This window comes from Amblyomma maculatum, chromosome 9 (assembly GCF_055883805.1).
Source record: "Amblyomma maculatum isolate TAMU_Amacu chromosome 9, ASM5588380v1, whole genome shotgun sequence".
Lineage (NCBI taxonomy): Eukaryota > Metazoa > Arthropoda > Arachnida > Ixodida > Ixodidae > Amblyomma > Amblyomma maculatum.
In genome coordinates this window covers 61,432,565-61,454,316 of record NC_139352.1, presented here as the reverse complement: position 1 = coordinate 61,454,316, position 21,752 = coordinate 61,432,565, and the positions used below count along the sequence as shown (strand labels likewise).

The window sequence follows — 21,752 nt, the reverse complement described above, 5'->3', positions numbered from 1 at the left end:
AGGAACAAAAGCTCAGGTGACCGCGAAAAGCGGCCGAAGCGTCGACGCGAGAGCACAAAAAACGCGCTTTCTGCAGCTTCAAGGCGCCAGGCGCCGAGCCATCCGAAATGAAAGGATCGATAAAAAACACAAAGCACTGATCAAAACACTTGACCGAAAACAAGCAAGTGCAAAGAAAAATGTTGTGCGATGCATGCTTCTACCGCGTCTACTTGTTTGAAATTGTAGTCGTCGGCGCCTCACCGGTCGTAACGCGCCGTCCTCCATGCTTGCCATGCTTGATGCGTACTGCGTTGAGTCGTTGAGTTGGACTGGTTGGACTTTCCGCCTACTGCCAACTGCATAAAACCTGATGAAAACAAACAAAAAGTTCAAGAAAGAAGTGAATTTTTACAAATTTTCAAGCATTTACTTCAAAAACAGCCACCGAAATATGCCTGGTTTTAAGGATTAGCACATGACAACCGCTCGCTTTTAAATCCTTTTAGCAGAGAAGTACTAGTGCCGCCGCTAGCGCCAACCACCGACGGCCTCAGAAAACCTGCGCGAAAGCGCGCAAAAGGGCGTACGTAGCTTGTGATGCGTCGTCTGCTAATGCGCTCGCGGCGCGCTCTGTTGCGACGGAGCCTGCGATTCCAGTGCACACCATAAAAAGACTGGGAAGGGGGATGTACACACTCCCTTGTTTTTCTGAAAGGATCTCCTTAATATATAACGAATATTTATTCCTTTTTAACATAGTACGGGGAATTTTGTTTAATAGTGCCTTTTTTAACATAGTACAAGGAATTTTGTTTAATAGTGCCTTTTTTAACATAGTACGGGGAATTTTGTTTAATAGTGCCATAAGACGAACACGTGTGTGTGCATAAGGGACACATACGAACATCCAGTTAGATTGTGATGGAAGAAACCACGACTTTCACCCGCAAGAAAATACAGCGAATGCGACGGGCCGCCCTGGCTTCAACGTGACAGGGCCAGGGCTGTCACCGTCGCGCAATATTAAGATATGCTTCAGCACTGACGTGCGCGACAGCATTCGTAGATCGATCGCTTCCGCCGAGTTGTTCAGTTTTTTTGCGGGCGCAGCTTAGCACAATATAAAGAGTTGATTCATGTGAAGATCAAGACTCCTCATTTCTGCCGACGGCATTGTCACCACCATGTGACAACATTCAACCTATTCAACAGCTAGCCGTAAATTCATATCTAGATATACATGTCAGTGTCATGCAGATATTACAATTGGTTCGTATCAAAGCTTCGTGATACACTCTCCGCGTGTGTACATGTGTCGAATACCTGTGTGTATGCTCAATTATGTATCACGCTCATGTGCAAAGGTGCACCATTTTACAGCATTTTGCGGCAATTGCTTTACAGCTCAACCGGTGTTGAAGAGTATAATTAAAGGGCCACTGTCCAGGGAAGGACCTTTTAAGCAAAGGAGGCCAGTGTTTCGATCAGGTACCGGAGATAGTCTGTGCAAAATGATACAATGACACGCGCGCCGCAAAGCAACGAAAATACAAATCAAAGCTCTCTCATGTTCTCCTTGGAAGCCAGCTTTCCCGTTCCCTGCGCTGGCCCGGCGAGAAGCCCTATAAGTGCAACATTTGTGGCAAAGACATGTTTAAATTACCATGAGCAAAGCCACAAGCATGAAAAGCTATTTGAATGTCCCTTTTGCTCTGTGTCATTTACAAGCAAAGAAAATATTAAACACCATAAACAGAGTTCACCTGAAGTATACTGTTCCGTGAAGTTATGTTAATTTTCAGCATGCAGAGAGTAAAGAATTTTGGAGTTGTAGTAAAACCTAGTTTATTCGAAGTTGTGGTGGATACGAACAATGATCGATACACCGAGTTTTTGAATTCACCGAACAAAGCAAAAAAAAAAAAAGGTGGTCCCGTGCAGAATGTTCTATAGCATGGATGTAAAGCGCATACCCCGCATCTTGCCATTACCATATTTTTTGGACATACTCACAGGGTGCAATGGGATGTGATCCCGGCCTAAAAATGAATTATGAACATATCATGATGACAGCAGAGACAAAAAGTAGATTTGAGCGCCAACCTACTATACTCAAGTGAAGCCTGAATCACTTTCGGGAAATCTACATTGCTGTGCATATTTTCGCAATCTGTGGTGCTTGCCCACCTTCAGATTATTGTAGGAAGTTACTCACACTATCAACTAGCCATTCGAAGACGTGACTGCCAGTATGTATGAGCAGGACAAACAGTGTTTGCAATTAAAATTTTCAAATAGCAAAGTTGATTTGCATATGAATTAACTGTTTTCGTTGCATGGAACTCAATTCATCCAGATGCAATAAGAGGGGCCATTATGTACATAGTGTACACTACTTCCAGCATTTGCAGCACTACCTTTCTTTGGATAGCCATTTTCTGAATATGTGTTGCTTTAAACGATCATGCTTAAAATGATCGTGATGCAAGTGACATAACTCTATCAGTCCTGTTGTGCACCGACGAAATGCTGAAAGTATCTAAGACTGTGTTAGACTTAGACCCGTCTTCTCTGAAGGCACAGAGAGTGGTGGCCTGCAAGCCATACTGCAGATTGATTTTTAGTACTGGGAGCTCTGCGGCTGGAGGTATAAAACATATCAAGCATCAGCATCCCTTATTAATGCTGCTTTATGGTACAAAGGACCGTGACTGGGTTTGTAGTGGCATTGGAACATAGAGTTCCCACATAGCACCCAAATTGAAATAACCGAGCTGGTACAGGCTGTGGCTTTTATTATCTAGCCAGATTTAATTTTCACTGAAGAAAATGGGACTGTATAAATTCTTCAGATTGTTAGGATTTGGCACTAACAAAGTTTGAATTATTATTTTAGTGCACGCGAGATGTATCTACATCTACCTCACCTTCTAAGTAGATGCCTTCACGTCTTCAAACCTACGTTCAAAGTTTCATTTTCTTAAATTGGCATCTTGTAATCAAGGACTGAACTTACATTTAGTACTTATAAGAGCGATTTTCTGGTGTGCGTTGCTATGAAAAATCGAATTATACTGTTGGTAGACTATGGAGTTGGCACATCTAATAGCATGCATTACTTTTGTTAACACGAGTTCTTTTGAACTTAACGTGCATAAATTTCATAGTATGAAAATCCATTTGTAAGGAAACATGCTAGTTGCTCCTCTAAATTTTACATAGGGGTATCATGCAGCTATGACGACTGCTCCATCTAAGCAACCACCTCAAATTATATATCCAGTCCTTTTAGCATCCAGATTGAGGCTGTCACAATATTCGTCTTAAAATCTGTGCATGGAACATCTTAATATATCCACTTGCTTCAGAATGACAAGGTATGCATTGAAAGTTTGCTCTATGTACATATCTGATGGGAATTAATGTACTCTGTGCATAGATATCCTCTATTTGCTCCTGACGGAATTGATAACGATGATGTTGATGAAGACAATGGTGTCCTCCAACTTGCCTCAATGGCTGCATCTGTAAATTATAAATAAAGTTGATTTTGATTTTAAGTAGAGCTCAGGCATTCATCAGGAAGACGATATATGATGAGGATACTCATTATGACTCTATTGTAATTAACGTATGTCAGGATTTTCCCCATTACTGCTGCCCACCTCCAGCTTCAAGTCAGCTTTTCTCAGGGACAACTTACTTTCGGTGACTAATGTGGCTAGTCAAGCCAATTTAGACATTGCAGCATGTGCCACCTTCCTTCTGGTTTAATTCCTGGTGGCATCCACATGCTTCCTCTACTCGTCGAGTACGCCGAACTGTTGCAGACCAAGGATTCTTTACCGCGGGGGGTCGCAGTCCATGCAGTGAAGTATCCTTAAAGGAGACGGGCTCATTTGTAACGAAGTGCCACTGCTACTGTGTCGCATTATCAAAAGGGCCGTACGGTGCTTGCCATTTTGGAGCCATTCTTCAGCACTCTCGACAGTGTCCACAAAACAAAGAACTTGAAAAATCGACGAAAAATTGTCGCTATTAGCTTTCATCATCGTACAGGTGTTCATTAAATAAAGTTCCTGTGACGAAAACAGTTTTCAGCAGTTTTCTAGGGCCACTAGATAATCATAAAATTTTAGTGAATTGAGATTTTACTGTATGTATTTATAATGTGGCTGCCATTTTCTCCTTTTACTTGATTTCATCATTGTCTGTTTCTGAAAAGCTGCATTTTCTTTCACGTTCATTATTACTACTAGCCACGGCCTGTCTCGGAGAAGCATGCGCTCTCCCTCCTGACCGGCCGTGCACTAGCACAGCACCTACTTGTTAACGCATTTATGGTTTCAGAAAGTTCCACTTTTGACCATAGTGCAATGCCGCAGAATGTTGCCTTCAAGCAGGACCAACATAAACCTCGTGCACTCTGGTGGTAGTGAGGCGTCGATGCAGGCAAAATCAACTAACAGTTTGGAATCTTAGCACACACTGAATATGAGTCCGAAAATAAAAGGTGCATTGCCACCTTTGCTCCTGCTTTTTCGCCCTAGACGTCTGCTTTGTTGTCATTTTTCAGTTTACATTATCACACTTTTCCACCTCCTCCTCATGGTGGTCAAATTTTGTCCATCTCTCAAAACTTTCAGTGGAGAACCCCTTGTTTGAGAAATTTTGAAACATTGTGATAACCACCGTCCTGAAAGAGAATCATGCCCTTCAAAGCTTGAATCAATCTCTCATTAGCATGTCATTGTGATAATTGCAGTCATCAAATAAAGGATAATGCACTTCAAAGCTAGAATGAATCTCTCATTAGCATGACAGATGACAAAAGAACTTAAATACCAAACCCAGTTGCATTGTAAATCACTAAAACACTAATTGCAGTGAGGAGCTATGTGCCCTCTGATCCATTCAATTCTCACAAAATATGCATTAACAGCTTATAGAAGTCCAAAAATCATGAGAGACCTCTAACAGAATTACTTTGCAGGTCCAATACACAACTGCAGACCTCCAAAGCATCGGGCCTTTGCATCGGTGTGCCCCTTGGACGTGCGCTGTTCTGGAGGCTGCTACTTCGGGACTGCCGTTTTGAAGTTGGCGCCTTTCTTCACGCAACAAGAAGCTTCTCCACCATTCGTGGCATTCCTGGGCGACAGCGGCGACACATCTTTGCCTTATCGGCTTCGTCTACTGTGGGCGTTTTTTCCTCGCATTTGGCAGCAGCGGCAGCTCGTGTGACGCAACTCGCCTAACGCTCCTCTGTGATTTCCCAGTTCGTGTTGCTGCCGCTTTCCTGGCCTTTGCATCGGTGTGCCCCTTGGACGTGCGCTGTTCTGGAGGCTGCTACTTCGGGACTGCCGTTTTGAAGTTGGCGCCTTTCTTCACGCAACAAGAAGCTTCTCCACCATTCGTGGCATTCCTGGGCGACAGCGGCGACACATCTTTGCCTTATCGGCTTCGTCTACTGTGGGCGTTTTTTCCTCGCATTTGGCAGCAGCGGCAGCTCGTGTTCTTATACCTTCAGTCCAAACCTGCCGCTGCTGCCAAAGAAACAAAAATTCTTGTTGATGCATTTCTGCTTTTACCGGTCTAGTTTTTGACATGTCCCGTTGTTGCGCGTGTAGAGGAGTGCTGTCTGAAGAGCACTCACAACTGACATGCTGCGCGTGCGACTTTTCCTTCCACTCGGGCGCTTGCTCGGGTGTGACTGATGAAACCCTCAAGGGGAAACGAGAATCGTTTAGAAAAACATGGAAGTGTGGGTCTTGCAGACCGAATGCAAGTAATGGCGCTATCACAGGGAAAGCCGACCAGGCAGAAGTTAATATGCCTACAATTCTGTTAGACATAAACAGAAAGCTTAGCTCTCTCCTTTGCCTCCCTGAAAAAGTGGACGGAATCGAAAAGGCAATTGACTTGCTTTCGGGTGAGTTCGACAAGTTCCAAGAACGACTCGATGCCCAAGAAAAGGAAACCAAAGAGCTCAAAGTTCGAGTTGCAGTGCTGGAAAGCAACTGTGCTGGGTCTGATTTGACCGAGATCAAGTCTAGTGTCAATGACCTGGAATGGCGTAGTCGGCATTTAAACCTGGAATTTCATGGTGTTATTCAGAGCGAACAGGAAGACCTACTGGCTAAAATTAATGAAGTGGGGGCCGAGGTTTCTCTTGAACCACTACTGCAACAGGATGTCATGACCGTGCATAGACTGCCCGCGAAAAAGGACAGAACTCCCATCATTCTTGTCCGATTTTCTCGTCAGGAACTAAGGGACAAATGGTTCGCCAAAAGGAGCGCCTTCCATGATGTAGACAGCTCTGTCTTTGTCAAAGAGAACATGACCAAGTATTCGCGAGACCTCCTTGGAATCGTGAAAGAGCAGGCGAAACGATTTGGCTTCAAATTTGCTTGGCATGTCAATGGCAAAATATTGGTCAGGAGGAAGGAAGGGGACTCCGCCTTTGCCATTCGGTCAGAGAGTGATCTTGCTCTGCTAGCCCAATAACTCACCGTAAACTGAAAACTAAATATGGAGTATCACGAATTACTACTTCCCCATAAAGTAAACGGTTGCCTCGACCTAAATAATTTCTCTGCCTTACATATTAATGTCCGGTCTCTGCGTAACAAGTTTGATGACTTTTCATATTTTGTTGACAGTCTGCAGCACAATTTTGATGCAATTCTGCTAACTGAAACATGGGCCGTATGCGATGCTGACTTGGTGAAACTTCCCGGCTATGATCCTTGTTTCCTGAATCGCCCTTCTCGTGGAGGGGGTGTTGCCATTTACGTAAAGAACAGTGGCCTTCATAGCGAAGTTTTACCTGAGTTCTCTATAATGACTCCTGACTGTGAAATGCTCGCGCTGAAGACTGCGGACAAAATGGTTTCTGTCGTTTACAGGCCGCCGTCAGGTGACCCAGATAAGTTCTTAACACATCTCGACAAATTTCTCGATTTTGCCGCTGAAGTCCAATACTCTACTATTATTGGTGGTGACCTGAACATTAATACACTTGCACCTTCTAGTATAAATCGCTAATTGAATCGCACAATTGCTTCCAATGGTTTTACAAATCTTATCACTACACCCACAAGGATAACAACGACGTCAATCAGTACAATTGACCTTTTTATAGTAGACATTGTCTCCCCCGTCATTTCTGCCGGTACTATTGCTTGTGACCTTAGTGACCACAGTGCCATTTTCGTATCCATGCCACATAGCTGCTCACCAAGTTACGCACAACCAAATAGTTTTGCTTATCAATGTATAACTGATGCGACACTTGCCCGATTTCGCGAATCTGTACGCGTTGCAGATTGGAACTGTGTTTTTGCCTGTTCTTCCGTTGATGAATCTTATGAGCTCTTTTTAAGTACTTTGAAAGACATTTACAATAAGTGTTTTCCCTGGAAAACAAAGAAATCAAACACAAAACTCCATAAACCTTGGGTGACTCCAACACACGTCAAAATGATGAATCATAAGTCTAGGCTCTTCAAACGCTTTATGTCCACTCGGAACCCTGATCACCTTACAGCTTTCAAAAAACACCGCAACAAGTTAACCAACGAACTGCGAAGATCTAAATATGCCTATCAATCGCGTATCCTCACTAGCAGGGAAGATCCGAAAGCATTTTGGAAACTTTTAAATGAATCGTTTCTAAACAAGAATAAAAATACGCACTTAGGTCAGCTTGTGATCGATGGCTTGCCCTATTCCCGCTCTTTGCTGGCAGAAAAATTCAATGACTTCTTCACAAGCTTTAGACCGAGTGGTTCCGCGGTCGAAGCACTTCGGTATCTCCAAAATACAGGTTTAGAGACTTTTGCTTTTCATTTAACGACCAGCGAGGAAGTTTTTAGCGTTATAATGAACCTAAAACCTACAAGTTGCACCGATTTCGATGGCTTCCAAATTAAACCAGTTAAATTTGTTTCGGATCTCTTAGCACCATGCTTAAGCTACATCTTTAACTTGTCGCTCACATCAGGAATTTTTCCTGCACGAATGAAATATGCAAACGTAACTGTTATTTTCAAAGGAGGCGATAGAAACAAGATGACAAACTATAGGCCAATTTCTATTCTCCCTGTTTTTTCAAAGGCTCTTGAAAAAGTAATGCTCAAGAGAATCGATGGGTTCTTTTCTAAACATGCCTTAATAAATGCCAGTCAGTTTGGATTTCGAAAGGGCAAGTCCACGGAATCTGCTTTACTCTTACAAAAGGAAATTATTTTAAATAATATCGAAGCTAAAAGTTTGACCCTTGGTATTTTCATCGACTTTACCAAAGCTTTCGACCTTCTTAATCATGAAATACTACTCTGTAAACTTGAAAGCTATGGTGTCCGTGGTCTTTCCCTCCAACTCATTCGTTCTTATTTAAACATGCGCCAGCAGGTCGTTTCGGTCGATAATCATAAGTCTAGCTCCCTTCTCATTGAATGTGGTGTCCCGCAAGGTAGCCTTCTTGGACCGTTCCTCTTTAATGTATATGCTAACGACCTTCCGAGCATAGCTTATCATACAAGTTGTATTCAGTACGCTGACGACACAAGTTTTTTTCTTAGAGGATCTTCTGCCGATGAACTAATCAATAGTGCAAATCTGGTTCTTTGTGCTCTCCACAAATGGTCCACAGCTAATGGTTTGGTAGTTAACTCTAACAAGACCAAAGCAGTCTTTTTTCGTCCCCTTAGCCAGGATATTACAGTAAACAGTACTCTGCATCTAGAAAATAACATTATTGAAATTGTAGACAAGTTCAAATCACTCGGTATTGTATTCGACTCTCGCATGAGGTGGTCTGACCATATAATGTATATTGAAAGCAAGCTCACTAGATCTGTTGGTTTTCTCTCGAGACTGCGCAACGAATTTTCCTCAAAGCATAAGCTCCTTATTTATCACGCTTTAATTCAATCTCACATAAACTACTGTCACCTCGTTTGGGGTACAACATCCAAAACAAATCTAAACATCATACTCGGTCTCCAAAAGAAGGCAATTAGACTGATCGCTGGTGCATGCTACACTGCCCATACAGAAACATTATTTCCGAAATATAGGATTCATCGTGTGCATGCCATGTTTGAGTATCGTCTACTTCACTGCCTTAAATTGTCGCCTCAATGCTTAACTGACTTCTTGAAGAATATATCTGGACTTAAGCCTTACGAGAAACCCTTTCACACCAGAAGTAAACAAATATGGGACGTTCCTCGAACGAGGACGTTATACGGTAACCAGAGCCTTCGTTTTACTTTACCATGCATATTAAATCATTATAGCATACACAACCCAAACATCTTTACCGCGTCAATTAAGGACTTTAAGCTATATTTTATCAATTCCGCACTGTCTCTCTGTACTTTCCGTTCCTTGCCTTAAACATTATTACAAGAATAGTCACTTCATTTTCATTACGTTCTGCCATATTTCGTGCATACTGTTACACTATTGAGGATCGTTAATTTACTGTGCTGTTTTTTAACTTGCTGTTTCATTTGTATATATGTGCTCTTTCTGTGCTTCGAAAATTTCATGTTATATATGTATATCTTCGCCTTAACGTCACACGTCCTGTTGCTCTGCCATTACTGGGCCTCGGGCATCTCTCAAGCTATTGCTGTAGCTTTTCGCCCGAGGCCCATTTCCTGTAAATTACTGGAAATAAATTTTTTTTTCAATCTCAAATACAATTTGCAGCTGCAATATATTGGGAGGACATAGGTAAGCACAGCTGTGCAAAATGAGCAACTAAAACTCCAAAATTTAGAGTGGCTTCAGTGGCATCAATATTCTTTCTATCTGATACTGGCACCAGGGCATACAACTATATGTGATTATTTATGCATGCACACTCTAGCAGGCAAGACTTTCAAGCAATATTTATTGTAGGTGGGTTACGAGACACATAAAACACGATTTTTTGCACAACCATGCCAACCTATCGCTTTCCGAATGATCAGATACTGATTTTGGTCATCCATACCACCAGTCATTTTCCTGGGTTTGAATGTGAGACTCTGCAGCCCCTTGTTAAGAATGGTGCACCTTCCAGGATATTTCAAACCACCCTTTTGCCATGAGTCCCATGCATTACCAACCGAACAGATACTGTTGGTAATGCTGTAGGGAAAGGCTGAAATGAAAAAATGTTATATATTTAGCAACAATAAATAACCATCTCTCACTCAAACTGGACTTCATCACACATTTATTCCTCAGTAAGCAGCCTCAAAAGCCATTTGTTAATGCAGTTGGGAGAATGAACAAATGAGACTCATAATATCCACTGAGAGAATCAGAATAGCCATAGCTTCTAAACAGCAGTAAAAGAAATCTGCAGACATCTATGCCACTGTTTCTTTTTTTTTCAATAAATGAGCAAAAGTAATATTTTCATTAAATCTGAAAAATAATTATTGCAATGTTTCACTTTGATATTCAAGCCCTTTTTACTTCATGTTTTTCAATAAATTCTCAGAGTGAGAATATTTTTCTCTTCCTTAGAGCTTCATAACTGCTCAAACAGTAATTAGTACAGCAGAATGAAAAGAGTCATACAAAGTCAACAATTTCAAATGGACCTGCAAGACAATTGCAAATGAACTCTCTTTGCAATGCTTGAAAAGTAAAATGATCCAACAAATGCAAACAGAAGACTCTCATGTCCCACTAGAATAATAAAAATTCTGTAGAACAAAAATCAACACACAAAGCACTAAAATAAAATTTTCTGAAATAAAACAAAAAAGCACATGCGCCATTTTACCTGCCTTGATTCTGTAAGACAGGCACCGCAGACAATTTCGCTGTTGTCAATAAACAAGAGTTGAAGGACATGAACCACAGGAATATTCTAAATGAACATAAATCCCCAATGCACAGCAGAAACACACATCCATGCCCAGAACACTTCCTTCACACCACACCTCATGAGCAGAAAATCGAAATTCTCCAACTAAGTGGTTTGTCACACCTTACACATCTTGAATGACCATATCAAATTAAGGGAACATTAGAAGAGCAATGTCCTTAACAAAATATGCTTGTCATTCGACTACAAATAAACTACAAAATTAAGAAATTAATGCAGAGAGATAAAGTAAGCACTTGTTATATCGATGCGCCTTGAGTTGACAAAGATGAAACAAGTTCTTGTCATTTTGAAGAAGGCAATGTGGTTCATTTATGAAGACAGAAAGGTTGTCTCTTTTGTTGCTGCACTTGCAAAAGTTATGCCTACAAATGGGCATTGCCATGTGGCTTGGTAGATCTAAGCTGAAGTCAGCTAAGAGAAATAGGAACCTTAGTATGTGTATAGCCATATCCAGTTACTGAATTCTCCATATAGCTTTAAAATAAGCTGCATCAAAATTCACAAATGCAGAATTCATAATCGAAGGATTTGGTGCAAACAGATGTGTGGTAACAGCTGTCCGATGAGTTAGATGTAGCGCTATATCAAAGTGTAACAAAACAAGAATACAGGCTTTCTTAAAGGAGTAAATATCTTTCCATCTTTATAAGTTCGGTGCGTGCTACGTAACTATAAACAGTGATGCTGCTGGCAAATACACGCTGAATATGTCATGCCTTCAAAGAGTAGATGTGTTATTTTCTTTCATGAGATTGCATACCTTTCTTGCAAGCAAACGCCTTTTAGCAAGAGTGACAATTTTTGCGTTTGTGAGTTTGGACATGCCTTTTTAGGCTAGAATTCAGACTGAAAGCCATAGGGCATAGTTGGCATTGGTATGGCTTTTCGCCTGTATGGGAACGAAGATGGTTGTCTAGGGTCCTTTTCACTGCAAACCTCTTCCTACAATGATTGCATTGGTAAGGCCTGTCACCCGTGTGAATTCGAAGATGCTCTGTTAGCACTCCCTTGGTTGCAAAGCTCTTACTACAGTGACTGCATGGGTAAGGCCTCTCCCCAGTGTGGATGCGAAAATGTGTTGCCAGCTGATCCTTCCTTGCAAAGCTCTTGGAGCAACCACTGCAACGAAATGGGCACTCTCCAGTATGTGTCCTCTGGTGTCGCCTGAAGTTACTGAGATGCACCGTGGAAAAGCTGCACTTGGCACACTGGAATCGTTGGCTTCCTTTTGGCAATACCTGTTGATGTGGTAAGCCATCCCGACTCCAAGTTGTGGCCGATCCTGCATAATAAGAGAGAGCATGTGTTTACTAATTCGAGAGTTGTGTTAGAGCTCGCCCAGTTCTCTGCAAGATAGCATGAATGATAAAAAAACTCTTAATGACATGTTGCACTACTGAAACATGTGACCTGAAACTGAACGTCAAATTCTGACCCATCTTGATCTCAAAGCAAGTGTCAGTATTTCTGACCAGCATAACATAAGGACGATATCCCAGCCAGCATAAAAAACATGACTGAAATTTCAGGTGAGTATAAACCTACACATTATTTGGCCACTGCACAATTTGTAATTGGTTCTGTTTGCAAAAATGTGCAATAACAGCAAACCACACAATTCCTATCACATCTTAATGTTAGAATGCTTGATTGAATACAAAAAAATGTAACCAGTTATTTCACAATTAATTTTGAAGTTCAAGGTCCCTTTTGCAATCCAACGGCCTATATACAAACCCAATGGCAGGTATGATGTTCAAAGAACATGTAATATTAATTAGTTCTAGCAAATGTTTGGTAGCTGCAGTAGCTCTACCAAAAAGTAAAAAAACACTCTGCAAAAAAGGCTCCCAAGTTTTGCTGTTTAATTATGGGGTGAAGTTATCAATGTGATTTAGAGGGATATATGCCACTTTACAAATCATACTTGTAAAGTAACAACACACAGCACTCTCCAAAACAACCATATGCAACACCCAATGTAAGCTGTCTGGCAGCTATAAGTGCCTGCAAGACTATTATTTATATAACGAATATTTAATACATAGAAAGAAACGGAAATTGGTCTACCAAAAAGTACGGAAACACTTCATGGGTGAAGTTACGAATGTGATTTGGAGGGATATATGCCACTTAATAAATGATACTTGCAAAGTAACAACACACAGCACTCCCCAAAACAACCGTATGCAACACCCACTGTATAAGCTGTCTGGCAGCTATAAGTGCCTGCAAAGCACAATTATTTATATAATGCATACTTACTACATAGAGAGAAATGGAAATTGGTCTACCAAAAAGTACAGAAACACTTCATGGGGTGAAGTTATCAATATAATTTGGAGGGATATATGCCACTTAATAAATGATACTTGCACAGTAACAACACACAGCACTCTTCAAAACAACCATAAGCAACACCCAATGTAAGCTGTCTGGCAGCTATACGTGCCTGCAAGACACAATTATTTATATAATGCGTACTTACTACATAGAGAGAAACGGAAATTGGTCTACCAAAAAGTACGGAAACATTTCATGGGGTGAAGTTATCAATGTGATTTAGAGGGATATATGCCACTTTACAAATGATACTTGCAAAGTAAAAACACACAGCACTCTCCAAAACAAACGTATGCGACACCCAATGTAAGCTGTCTGGCAGCTATAAGTACCTGCAAGACACAATTATTTATATAATGCATACAATACTACATAGAGAGAAACGGAAATTGGTCTACCAAAAAGTACGGAAACACTTCATGGGGTGAAGTTATCAATGTGATTTAGAGGGATATATGCCACTTTACAAATGATACTTGCAAAGTAACAACCCACAGCACTCTCCAAAACGACCACATGCAACACCCAATGTAAGCTGTCAGGCAACTATATGTGCCTGCAAGACATAATTATTTATATAATAGATATTTAATACATAGAGAAAAATAGGAATTGAACACACAAGAATAAATGCAATGCTAACAATTACTCTTTACATATCCATTTACATACAACACAAAAGCATAGCAAAACAAAGAAAAAGGCAAAATCCATGATTCTCAAAACTGGAGGGAAGAGAGATAAAAGGTGCTGATGCCATTAGGAGTAGAGAGCAATTACATGCCATAACCAAACTTGGGAACTCCTTCCTTTCTACATGTGTAAATTTTGAGACAAAGAGTCAGCAGAATGTATACTCGATTAAAAATGAACATCAACACAGCATTTAAAATGTATAGACTGTCCTGTGGTTGAAGCAGAGTTAACATTATAATTCATAACTATCACCACACTAAGAGACCGGATACCAGCTAGCTTGATGTCACATAAACAGAGGTATTAATTTAGTGCCTTTCAAAAATCTAATAAAGCACTGTAGAAAAAGTTTATGAAGTTCACCTGGTAAACAAATGCATAACCGACAAAATAGGTATGGCTGCTATGGAGAAGATAGGGCTTCCTGAAATTCAAGCACTGCCTAAACTCCATCATTGTTTAATTAGAATCCTGGCATCCAGCAGGTATCTTGGAGAGGAGGTATTTTATTGCTGAAATTATTCAATTTCACTTAAAAGTGCCCACCTTCATTTCACTCTGAAAATAATGACCATGAATTCTCTTAGCATTAGCTAATAGTCGCAGCAGGATAAATAGCAGCTACCAATTTTGTGCCATTTCCATAGAAAATAAAGCAAAGAATGGGTGCCCCCATGAGCATAAAATGGGCAAAAGCAGTCACAGCATTCGGAGCAATTGGTCACTAAATCATGCATTACGCCATATGAACATGACGTACATTTTTATTTATTGCTTAAACAGAACCAAAAAAAAATAACAGGTTATGCACAGCCTTTTTGTTTTTCAGCATGAGTGGCCATTTTGGTGGAAATAGATGCACAAGAAAATATGGAGGTGCAGCTTAAATGCCCCAAAAGGTTTGCAGTGAAATGGCAGAGCCATAACTAATTGAAAGAGTAAAATGCAAATATGACATTTAAACATGTATAATGGATGTCTGCTTGGGCGTCCTGTAAAATGCAAACTCGTAATGGCATGGCACCATTGCAAGAGCTTGTGAAAGTGCAGTGCTTACAACAGTTAACGTAGAAACAGTTTAACAGCTGAATTGCAGCTAAGGTGGCAGCAAGTAACAGTAACGTGGACATGTGTAAGCCAAAGATTAGCGGATGTATCTAACCCACAGAAAATGCTTTATGATTCTGTTCTAACCTGAAAAAAAGAAAGAAAAAGGAAAAATTAATCTGTAGCCAGGACTTTACTTGATTTAAGTCTGGCTTGAGTCTTTAGCTCTTTTAGAGCAGCTCCTACAGGAGACTCAATTATGATGGCACCTTCTATAAGATGTGCCACCCATAAACCACAAGAATTTCGAAAACTAAAGAAAACTGGAAGCTGTGCTACAAGAAGAAAACAATTGAGATGAAAAAAAAATTCTATTCTCTATTCTCTTTAGCAATTCATTACAAGATCAGCACTCCTTCAAAGTCGATTTCACCACTTATGTTATATTGGTAATTTCACTTCAAAACATATTGTTAGTGCAGTTGGGAGAATGAGCAAGCGACTCCCAATAACTGCGGAAGGAGTTGAATTGTGGCCACTGCTTCCGAACAAAATTAAAAATTCAAATTTGCAGATAGCCTTACTAAATTTTTAGAACTAATAATTAACACACTGTAGAATGCCTTCTATATGCTAAAAAATATTTGCACAGTGTTTGATTTTGGTATTTAAATTCTTTATTACCTTTTAAGTTTTAAAAGTTCATTATTTTTTTTAATTTTTTACTGCCTTAAAATTTCATATCCGCCCTTACTGCAATCAGCAGTACACACACCAATCGAAAGAAATGGTCATTAACAAAGTGCAGGGATTGTTACATTCGTATACTCGGAACAACTGTCACCTATGGTCTACACCCTGAAGCTGTGAGCTACTACCTTTTTAAAGGTATACCACGGGTAAAGTGACAGGCAATACAATAAGCATGCATTTACTGTGATGTGAAGCATGTCAACAACTACAGCTTTATTTAGGCACAAAAGAACAAGAAATGAAAACAATATACTCTAGATTAGCGAAAGCACAATGCAAGGATTCATACAAAGTCAACAATTTCAAATGGATCTGCAAGACAATACCACATCAATTTCTTTTTCAGCGCTTGATAAGTAACACTGATGCAACACAAGTGAACAGAAGATTCTCATGCCCACTAAAAAGAGGTAAATTTTCTCCAACGAAAATAGCAATGCACTAAAATGAAAATTTTCCAGAAGCGAAAAAAAGTGTGTGCCGTGCTGCATGCTTGGATTCCGTAAAGCAGGGCTTGTAGCCATGTTTGCAATTTTCAGCAAACAGGAGTTGAAGAACATGAAACAACAATATTTGAAAGGGACAGACTAAGATAAAAAATTTTTAAAATATATTTTTGTTTCTTTTGGAATTTGAGAAATTCACCTTTATACACATATTTCATGGTTGCGGTTTTCTTGGAAAGTCATATATTTTGGTTTGGAACACACTCTTCTTGAAACAAAGTAGTGAGCGACCACCCTTCCTTTTCAGATACCCTCCACGTTTATCATGAATTTTTAGAAAAAGATTGCCCACCAGATTTCACGGCTTGTCTGGAATTAGCGACATATAAAGAAATGGTCTGGTAACTAAGTTTTTGAATATGGGCACAAGATTATGGAGGCTGAAGAAAAACAAAGCAGGAAAGCTCTCGGATAGAAAAAGACTCTGGCTGAGGCTGACTGATGGATGGAGTCATAGACAAACTACAAACAACTACGGGCTTGCCATCAGAAGGAATGTACAAAACTGAGACGATTTCGGAAGGCTGCTTGGGCAACATGTTCCTACTTTTCGTCCACAGACAATGACCCATGCCATGGACTTAAGACAAAGGCACCAAATATGTGTTGCGCCACCAACACCAGTTACAGGTCGAACCATTTGTCCACAAGGAGAGTTTGCCTGAATCCGTCTTGCAGGCAATCAAAACCCATGCATAGGAAGCTATCACAGGGTGTGCTCCTGGAGAAGTGCCTTCATAGGCAAACTCAAAATGCTGATGAGTCATTCAACCATGCGGTTTAGGGATGTGTGCCAATGAATGTTTGTAAGTCTTCAGACCTTAAGATGACAGCACTGGTTGCAGTCTTTTCATTGTGATGGAAGCATTGTAAAAGAGAAAAAGTCTTGAAGTATCGTGGATTTGAGTCTGGCCGCAACACCATCAAGTGGCTGAATGAAACTGACTGGAAACGAATGTATTTTGCAGACCACGCAGCACGATAGCCCACAAGCCCGGCAAGCGAAGCGAGAAGTCGAAAAGCACAGAAACGATTTTGACACTGACTAGGAAGTTGGGAGCTATTAAGGCAATGTTTGATAGTTCTTGTGTAAATAAAAAAGTGCTTTTAACCTCTTTTTCCACTTGGAGCTCAATTATCTCAAAACAACTTTTTTTATTATAAAGGTACCATTCTCATGCATGTACTGTCTCAAATAGATGCCAGATACTCTTTTTGACCCATCCACATAACAGCTGGCCATTACCGAACTGGAATCAAACAATTTGAAGCAGTTATTGAAATGAATTTTTCAATTACAAAGTCAAAACTTACAAGATGTTACAATTTGATTAAAACTTATTATTCAATTTTTTTATGTATGGCTAGTTATTTAGAAAGTGCATAAAGGTAGGAAACAAAATGATGCACACATTAATGGGGTATCTCTTGGTTACTGAGCATTCTCACCTAAAATGGCCAAAAATGCATGGCTTATCCTGTGCCCTTAACTTAATATGAATCACCAACGCATGCCAGAAACACACACCTATTTCCAGAGCACATCTTTCACACCACACCTCATGACCATAAAATTGAAATAAGTGCTTTGTCACACCTTACAAACCTTGAATAGCAAAATCAAATATTACAAACATCAAAAGAAAATTGCCCTTAAAGAAGTATACTTGTCATTCCGCTACAAGAAACTGAACCAAGCAATTGAAACAATAATGACTGATAAAGTTAGCAGTTGTACCAAAGTGCCTCAAGTCGACAAGCCCGAAACAAGTCTATTTTCATATTGAAGAAAACAATTTGGTCCATTATGAAGACAGAATGGATGAATATTTTGCAGCCGCACTTCAAAAGCTATGCCTATAACTGCACACTGCCAAGTGGCTTGTTAGATCCAAGCATAGGTCAAGTCAGAGAAATAAGCATGTTTGTGAATAGCCATAACCAGTTACTTAATCTCCAAAACGCTTTAAAAAGCTGCATCAAAATTCACGAACGTAAAGCATGTAATGAAAGAATTTTGTAAAAACAGATGTGCGGACACAGCTATTTTATGATTTAGAATAAACGTCAATTCAGTGCAAAAAAAAAAAAAATACAGGCTTTAAGGAGTGAATATCTTCCTAACATTATAAGTTTTGTGTGTGCTTCATAACTACAAACTGTCATGTTACTGGAAAATACAGAGAGAACATGTTACGGCTTTAAAGAAAGGATGCATTATTTCCTTTCGTGGGATGTCGCACCTTTCTTGCAAGCAAATGCTTTTTAGCAAGAGTGACATTTTTTGCGTTCGTGAGTTTGGACATGCCTTTTTAGGTTATAATTCAGACTAAAAGCCATAGGGCATAGTTTGCATTGGTATGGTTTCTCGCCAGTATGGACTCGAAGATGCTTGCTCAGGTCTGCTTTCTTTGTAAAACTTTTGCTACAATGACTGCAATGGTAAGGCATTTCCCCAGTGTGGATGCGAAAATGTGTTGTCAGCTGATCCTTCCTTGCAAAGCTCTTTAAGCAACCACTGCAACGAAATGGGCACTCTCCAGTATGTGTCCTCTGGTGTCGCTTGAATCTACTGAGATGCATCGTGGAATAGCTGCACTTGGCACACAGGAATAGTTGGCTTCCATCTGGCAATACCTGCTTGTGTGGTAAGCCATCCAGACTCCAAGTTGTGGACGAGCCTGCATAATAAGAGAGATCATGTGTTTACTAATTCGAGAGTTGTATTACAGCTGGCCCAGTTCTCTGCAAGAGTATGAATGATAAAAAAAAGGTCTTAATCACATTTTGTACTACTCAAGCATGTGATCAGAAATTGAGCCCGTCAATATATGACACATCCTGGTGTCAAAGTAAAAGACAGAGTATTTCTGACAGACATAACAATTAGGATGATATCCCATCCGGGATATAAAGCACGGCTACAAGAAACCATTGAAGTCAAGTTGAAAGCCCTTGGACATGTAAGGCATGAAATGGCACGAGCTATATTTGATACGACAAAGTAAAATGAAAATATGCTATGCAAATACATGCGATAAAAGAATTTGGTAGGGCAGCATGCAAAACACAATCAAATAAAAATGTAGCAGTGTAATGCTCGCAGCAAATAATGCAGGAACCGTGAACCAGCTGAATTGCTGCAAATGAGGGAGCAAATAACAATGGCTTGGACATAAAAGCAGCCACAGATTGGTCGAATGTGCCAACTGATTAAAAATGCTGAAGATTCTCCTTTAATCTGAAAAGGAAGCAAAGACAGCACATTCATTATCTTAGCCAAAAATTTTCCTACTGCCATTTAAAAAATTTTAACGTGATAGCGGTAAAGGCCCCATGCACTGAAAATCAACGGCGTTATGAATGAAAAATCCTGAGCATGACGCTGGCAGCCAACATGGCCATGCACTGGCAAGACATAGGGTTATCTGACATCATGTGTTTCCAGGAACTGTCTACTCAGGGCCCTCCTTTCATATGGGAGGGTCGCATCAGATTCAGCCAGCCAAAACCTTGCTTTCACATTATCCTTCAGTCTCGCCGGCATTTTTTTATGGAATGATAAAGGGAAGCTTTATATGTCCGGTGGTAGTCTACACTGTCGCATCACGCTCTTAAACGTGGAGCTTAATTGTCGCCCATAATTTGGTGTTTGCAAGCATTTCAAGCCAACACATAGAAGTCAATATGACAAGCTGACTAATCAGTGCCATTACAAAGTTAGCAAAAAAAGGGGATATCTCCGGAATCTACAAATGAGTGTATAAAATGGGCATTTATGTGCATACGAATAAATGTGGATCGCCCTGTTCATTTCCAAAGTGTTCATAATGCTGATCTGTGAAAAACGCCTTCCAAGGAGTTTATTGCTTCAAAAGATGCCATAACTAATTAAGAATTTCGTTTTGGCACCTCATGGCAAGCACAAATGCATACAATAAATAATGAGTTTCACTTTCCTGATGCAAAGAAGCATGCACTATAATGAAGAAAGCCCTTCAAGGCTCTGATGTGAAAAAGTTCACATCAGCAGGAAAAAAAAGCAATCGAGCTCTGGCTCTGCCTCACAGTTAACATAGCATCGAACTACTGGAATGGATATAGACACCCCAACATTGCAGTGACCAAACCAAATGTTTCATTATGATAAACAGATCAACAAGCAGTGGCTTTTGCTTTTCTCACCAATAACAAATCAGGGCAGTCACACAATAATTTTTTTTTTCTTTTGAGCATAAGCACAGAATAAATATTTAGCACAAAAAAGCTGTAGGAGCAATTCAATTAGAGAAAAGAATTAAGGGAATGAATAGGCAAACTAAATGTTAACCATTGGCAAGAATTTGCAGCAGCAGTAACAGCAAAACAAATTCCTCCATGCATGTTCATTGTGTGGAATCCTATTGCGTGCACTAGACATAAAAAATAATGAGAACAAAGGGCCCAAATAAAGGGTCATGATAGCATGATAGATTAGGCCTACTGCTCAAAGTTCATTCGTATACACGGTACAGAGCCATACACTAAAAAGCTTGTTCAGTGAAAAGCACTTAGCCATAGCCCATAAGTATAGTGGGGCTCAGACAAAAGAGTCCCCCCAGAATTCCAATATCCACAAACACCAAATGTTGCATTAATAATTTCAGCAATGCTTTTCTACAACTTGTTACCCCCGCCGGGGTGGTGCAGTGGTAAGACGCCCGACCACTGTACTGGAGTACCCGGGTTCTAACCCGACCTCGGCGGTTACGTTTCGATGGAGGCGAAACGGAGTGGCGTTCGTGTGCTGTGCGATGTCAGTGCACGTTAAAGAACCCCAGGTGGTCGAAATTTCCGGAGTCCTACACTACGGCGTCCCTCATAGCCTTAGTCGCTTTGGGACGTTAAACCCCATAAACTAAACCAAACCAAACAACTTGTGACTTTCAAGTCTTAGTTAAGCCGAGATTGTCTTCAGGCAGTGTCCTCTTGAAAGTGCTCTTCTTCGGTTTCCTGGTAACAGCTGCAATGGTTGCAAGAATGGAAACAGCAATGATAACAAATTTTACAAGCAGCTGTGTTCAGCTGTTCTCAGCATTCCACAAGCACAATTAGGCTACTTGACATCTATGTGGATAGCCAGTGAGAAAAGCCGAAAGTTCCTCACACCACCCAGCCACTTCAACATGGCATTATCCATTGCGCATAAGATATAACTACTATGAACCAAAGTCACTTCCCTGCCAGGTGTTGATACAAGCGTATATCCAGTTCTCATTGGATATACGCATTACGTTAAAACATTAAAACTGTCAGGCATATGAGCCCAACATCTCCATTCATACAGGAATAAAACATGTCTAACGTGCACATATACCATGCTTCAGCATGCGTGACAATATTAATAAATACCTTGCTACTTATGAGGATATTACTCAATTTCTAAATGTTGGAGGCTCCTGCTGGATGGGAACAGAGCCCCCCGAGCCCCCCGAGCCCCCCCCCCCCCCCCCCCCCCCCAGAAACAACAGAGCCGTGACCTT

General features: G+C 40.5%; 1 protein-coding gene across 1 annotated transcript in view; it reads right to left on the bottom strand.

Annotated features, from left to right (window-relative positions):
- LOC146179183 (uncharacterized) overlaps positions 1 to 21,409 on the bottom strand; it is a 47,274-nt gene extending 25,865 nt beyond the window's left edge. The window contains exons 1-3 of the mRNA XM_084580140.1: positions 21,330 to 21,409; positions 18,868 to 18,911; positions 11,673 to 12,167 (exon numbers count right to left, since the gene is read on the bottom strand). Of these exons, the coding sequence (XP_084436266.1) occupies positions 11,673 to 12,167; positions 18,868 to 18,911; positions 21,330 to 21,409 (619 nt within the window). The remainder of the gene's footprint in view (positions 1 to 11,672; positions 12,168 to 18,867; positions 18,912 to 21,329) is intronic.
- Positions 21,410 to 21,752: the final 343 nt, after the last annotated feature.